A 6,028-nucleotide genomic window follows, 5' to 3' on the forward strand; every position below is an offset into this window, starting at 1 on the left:
TAACAAATATAACATATATATATATAATCAAATGCTTTTAACCCAAAACATTTGAATTTGTTCAAAAAAAAAAAACCCAAAACATTGGCAAAAACAATAATTTAATAAAAATAATCTATCTAAAAAATAAAATCATTGGTCAAAAAATATAGAAAAAATGATATGTAAGCCATTAACATATATATATATATATATATTATCAAATGCTTTTAATCCAAAATATTGGCAAAAACAACATATTTAAGGTACATTATGTTTTTTTTTGAGGAGACGAAGCTGGAGTTGCATCACAAAATTAACATCTGCAAATAACATATGAGATTTTAAAAAAATATGTAACTTGGATTAGTGAATAGATATTCATTGTGGGGTTTAAACGTTTCATCATTTAAACATTCTTGACTTAGTCGGAAATTTTATTATGGCAGATAATGCATTTGGACAACCTCATTGTAGCGACATAGCACTAAAACTGTTCATGAAACGTTGTATATTTGTGTATGTAGGATATTGTTAAGTTTAAATGGTCACTATAATTAGGTCAACGATCGGTATTGATGTTAGAACTTTCAAAATTATGTTTTCATGTGATATGAATATGGAATAAATTCTTTTAAAAATAAAAGGTCAGAGGATTGTCAACAATATTATTCCAACACTAGACAATATATATTATATATAGATTAGTAAAATAAGTACGGAATTTATATAGATTTATCTTTTAATCTCCAAATTATATTCATATTCAATGATTCTTATTGATAAAAAATTTAACTAAAATCCCACGTAAAATTGTAAATAGATATAACAAAGAAATATTATTTTCAAAAATATATATGTTGTATATCACTGAGTAAAGTAAGTTTAGTATTTATATAGATTTATACTCAAAAGTTGGAATGATTATATTTGAGCTCAACAATTTCTATTGATAAAAAATTTTAAACTAAAATCCAGCACGTGCGCGGGTACAAATTCTAGTAAACATATAAAAAGGTTAAAGTACAAAAGATCCAGCAGTTGATACATTATTATTACTTCCAAACATCAAAGAGGGGATTGATTAAAGTCGATTGTTACGTTTTCCTTAAGCCGCACAACTACACTTACACCTGGAAACGCAGCGTTTACACTCGAACAGCGACGGCTTGGCCGTGATGTCGCAACCACACGTGGTTGTGCATTTCCTTTGATTCACACCTCCCCAAAGGCAACGAGCCATGCATCGGAGCACCGGCACGCACTTGGGACAAACATAATTCATTTGCTCCGCCATGCATGTCTTGCAGCTGTTTCGTGACGGTGGATGCCGGCAGACACTAGCGGAGCCGGTGGCGGCGGTGGCTCTCGAAATCGAGAGCAGGATTATGAGGAAGATGAGAGAAGGGAAGAGGCTTTGAAACTTGTAGGTCTTCTTCATGTTGGAAATTTGGTTTCGACTTGTGAGAGAGTTGAAATGAGTATTTCTTCGAGAATAATATTGGCTTTATTTATATAGAGGTTTTATACGAAAATAGTTGTATAATCAATCTATTGGTTACTTGGTTAGGTTAGGTTCTCTAGTGACTTCCACAAGAGTTAAATACGAGATTGATAGTGCTGTGCACCAAGGATGCATTTAAGCGAGGCATTCATTATTTGTTCTTGAAGTGTGCAATTTCCTTAAATGCGTTCTCGATCAATCTCTTTTTTTTTTCTCAAACATATTTTAAATATTTCATGTAACACAGACATATAGTAGAAAAATGTTTGGCATAAATTTATAATCTATCTTTAACGATGAAGGATGACGTGCGTATAGTCAATTTATTCTACACCAGATAAAATCATGTTATCTCTATATTAGTAAAAGAAAAGTACAAATCAACTTCCGGGTCGGGTCAATAACAAAAAATTACCCGAAATTGAAGATTCGAATACTTACTAATCGGGCAAGAAAACGGATTTGGATTAGAGGTGTCAAGCGGGTTCCATGCCCGCGGGCCTAGCCCAAATAGTATCTCTGCGGGGTGGGCATGGACACTAAATATTAGGCCCATTAAAAAGTGGGCCTTGCGGGCCTAGCCCAAGCGGATTGCGGGTTATAGCGGGTTATGTCCGCGGGTTGGCGGGTCGGCCCGCGGTCTTCAATTATTAAATAAAAATAAATATTTAATATAGATATATAACTATTTTATATTATTTTAAACATATATCTTTTAAAATTATGTGACAATACAAATAAATTTAATATAAAAAAAATTAAAACATCTATAAATAATCAATATAAACATTAATTTTATTTAAAATTATTTTTAAAATTATAATTTATTAATTTTATTTTATTTTGATAATATGTTATTTAGGCCCGCGGGCTGGCCCGTTAACCCGCTGGGCTTAGCGGGGCGGGCTTGGACATAACTTTTACATTCGCGGATTTAGCGGGCCGGCCCGTCGCGGTCCAAAAAATTGAAACTGCCCACCGCGGACGGCCCAGCTGGACACGGGCCGGCCCGTTTGACACCTCTAATTTGGATATAACCATTTACGTGTTTTAGAAATCGATTTAGGATTTTTGTTATTAATAATGACATCTAATTAGTTTTACATAAACTGTTGTCAATAGGGCTTTAATTTCGGCACAGTTATAGAAGTATCATTTAGTTACAAAGATATCAATCTTTAACAAAAATTTATAATTACAAAACTGAACCTAATTGTAAATTGTAGTTACGTAATTGATTTTCTTAAAAAAACTACAGTGGTTAATCGGATATTTATGGTCCCTCTAATTTAGGAAACTAACAAAATTAATCTTATTAGTAAATCAAATGAAGCTTCAATTTGGGAAACCTATTATAGAATAATTTCTATGCTAAACTAACAAAATCCAAAAATATCATTTAGTTATAAATATATATATATATATATATATATCATATGTTTGCCAAATATCAAGTTTTCATCTGATTGTTAGTATTCTAATTGATTTCAAAAACAGAAAGATCATTAATCACGAAAAACCCCAAAAATATTTCCTTATATGATTAGAATTCAGTATTAAATTATTAATACAAAATCAGTTACAAAGAGTATATTCAATAAGTTAGTTTAAGTAATTACATTTTTTTTGACAAACAGTTTAAGTAATTACCTTAAAATCCAAAATTACCATTAATATTCTAAATATATTTATATAATTACTATTAGAAAATCACTTACATTTCTCTGCCAAAACAGATTTTTCTAGAAGACTTCAATTTACTAACCCTACAAATCGACACCCATCCTCACTATATAAAGCAATACATTTGTGGAACAAAATATCAATTGTTTCATTCCAACTTTCCTATGTTTTGTTGAAGCTTTTATTTTATTTATGAACTTTTTTTGTTGACAAACTGTTTCATTTGTTTTCTTTTATCCAATATGATATGTATTAATGTTTTTTATTTTTATTTTACAGGAACATCAAAAACATTGTGAATCTATCAAACTCATATGTTATGTGATACGGGTATATACAAAAATTCATTCTTTTTTTTAATTATGATGCAGATTACGACTACAAACCGAATTATGATATTGATTAATATTTTTTTATTGTTTTTTGGACATATGAAGCATTACAAAAATTATCAAATTATGATATCCTTATGTTCGTATATACATAATTTGACTTAGTATATGAACTATTTTACATTTTTGTAAATAATTTGACTTAATATATGAACTATATTGTTTTATTTTCTGAAACTAACATGTTGCTTAAATATATTTATATTTTTTGGACAAAAATACTATATATATATATAGATGTATCTCTATCTTAATAAAAGAAAAGTACAAAATTGAATTTGAGTCGTGTTAAAATTCATGATCATGATTCCATGTTCTTAGATATAGATAAAATATTGAATATATCTTTGTTTCGTATTTTAACTTTGTGTCTACCATTTTATTACTATCTAAATCATATATATTCGAATAGAAAGAAAATTTACGTAGACTGTTTTGGTGGGTCGAAGTTCTATGTGCCCTTGCAAGTTGCAATTAACAACAAATCGGCAAGCATGAACTCTTCGACTCAACGTTACAAGACACATGACCAAGACAAGATAATTAGTACATAAAAATGGAACATGTATCAAAGTCAAAACGTTTGGCAAGCATAATTCTAACCGATATTATACTATTTAATCTTTTATTTATTTATTTACTTTTCGTCTTTGACCAATTAAATTTATATTAAACACATTATCTATTTTTTCTACTGTTTTGTCCAAAAAAAGAAACAGTATTCCAAATTTCCAATGGTAATACTTATTAATCGTAATTTTTTATTATTTATATTAAAATTTGAAAACTATACGGTTTTTGAAATAATTTATAGTAAAAAAATTACCTCATTTGGATTACGTAATATAGACTTTGTAATATTACTTTCAGAACAAACAGTGACCAAATATATACTCCCTCTGTTTCACAAATAGTGTCATTTTAGAGAAATTTTTTTGTTACAAAAAGAATGTCATTCTACATTTCCAATGTGCTTTTTAATGCTACATTTTCTTTTTTACCCCTAAACCCAAAGCTCTTTTCATTGAATTTAAACAATTAATCACCAATTAAATATGGACAAACATGTATAATTCAAACTTTTCTTAATTTGTGTGAAATGTGTCAGAATGACACTCTTTGTGAAACAGAGGGAGTATGTAACAACACTACATTATTAAAAATGATCCGAAAATATAAATTGATATATTTTTTGGATTTAAATTTCTGCTGTATTATAATCATATATTATAAGGATTTACAATATCTATAATATCCTAAACTTTTACTTCTCAACAACATATTTTTAAAAAAAAAAGTCAAATCTAATCTATCAAGGAGTGGCCAACACCCAAAAACGTGGCAGAAGTCAGGAGCTTTCATGGTCTAGCAAGGTTCTACAGGCGATTTGTACAAGACTTCAGTACTATTGCAGCGCCACTTACAGAAGTTGTCAAGAAGGATGTAGGATTCAGATGGGGGGAAGCACAAGAGAAGGCGTTTTCAACCTTAAAAGAGAAGCTTATCTCTGCCCCTATTCTCTTACTTCCTGATTTTATGAAAACTTTTGAGATTGAATGTGATGCTTCTGGAGTGGGTATAGGTGCTGTTTTGATGCAGGATAGGAAGCCAGTAGCTTACTTCAGTGAGAAGCTAGGAGGATCGACATTGAACTATCCTACATATGACAAGGAGCTGTACGCCTTAGTTCGGGCTCTTCAAACGTGGCAGCATTACCTGTGGCCCAAGGAGTTCGTTATTCACACTGATCACGAGTCCATGAAGCATCTCAAAGGACAACAGAAGCTCAACAAGAGACATGCTAGATGGATGGAGTTCATTGAGACTTTTCCCTACACGGTTAAGTACAAGAAAGGTAAGGATAATGTAGTCGCAGATGCATTATCCAGGAGGTACACTCTCATTTCTACTTTGTCTTCTAAGTTAGAAGGTTTTGCTGAAATAACAGGACTTTATGAGACTGACATTGATTTTGCTGAGAGCTATGGCAAATGCCATAAGTTTGCTTTTGAAAACTATTATAGGCAGGATGGATATATGTTCTTTAAGGACCGATTTCGCATACCAAGAGGATCCATGAGGGAGCTGCTGATCAGAGAAGCTCACGGAGGTGGACTAGCTGGACATTTCGGAGTGTCAAAGACTCTACTTGGACTGCAAGAACACTTCTATTGGCCTCAAATGAAGAAAGACATTGAGAAGGTTTGTTCTATGTGCCATATCTGCAAAATGGCGAAGGGTAAGGTACAGCCTCACGGCTTGTACACTCCTCTACCGATTCCTTCTCAACCTTGGACTCATATTTCTATGGATTTTGTTCTTGGCTTACCTCGAACCAGAAATGGTAGAGATTCTATTTTCGTTGTGGTTGACAGGTTTAGCAAGATGGCTCACTTCATTGCAAGTCACAAGACGGATGATGCTGTTATTATAGCTAACTTGTTTTTCAGGGAAGTAGTACGCCTACATG

At 31.6% G+C, this 6,028-nt stretch overlaps 1 protein-coding gene across 1 annotated transcript; it reads right to left on the reverse strand.

The window, feature by feature from the left end:
• Positions 1-908: 908 nt before the first annotated feature.
• Positions 909-1,553, reverse strand: LOC147945007 (uncharacterized). Its single transcript, XM_087451579.1, has one exon. The coding sequence runs from the start codon at positions 1,418-1,420 to the stop codon at positions 1,088-1,090; it is 333 nt and encodes a 110-aa protein (XP_087307705.1). The 5' UTR covers positions 1,421-1,553; the 3' UTR covers positions 909-1,087.
• Positions 1,554-6,028: the final 4,475 nt, after the last annotated feature.

The sequence above is a fragment of the Camelina sativa genome, chromosome 5 (assembly GCF_030686135.1).
Source record: "Camelina sativa cultivar CO46 ecotype springtype chromosome 5, ASM3068613v1".
Lineage (NCBI taxonomy): Eukaryota > Viridiplantae > Streptophyta > Magnoliopsida > Brassicales > Brassicaceae > Camelina > Camelina sativa.

Excerpts from the sequence above, each read along its gene's own strand:
- LOC147945007 (XM_087451579.1), bottom strand. The coding sequence starts at position 1,420 with ATGAAGAAGACCTACAAGTTTCAAAGCCTCTTCCCTTCTCTCATCTTC.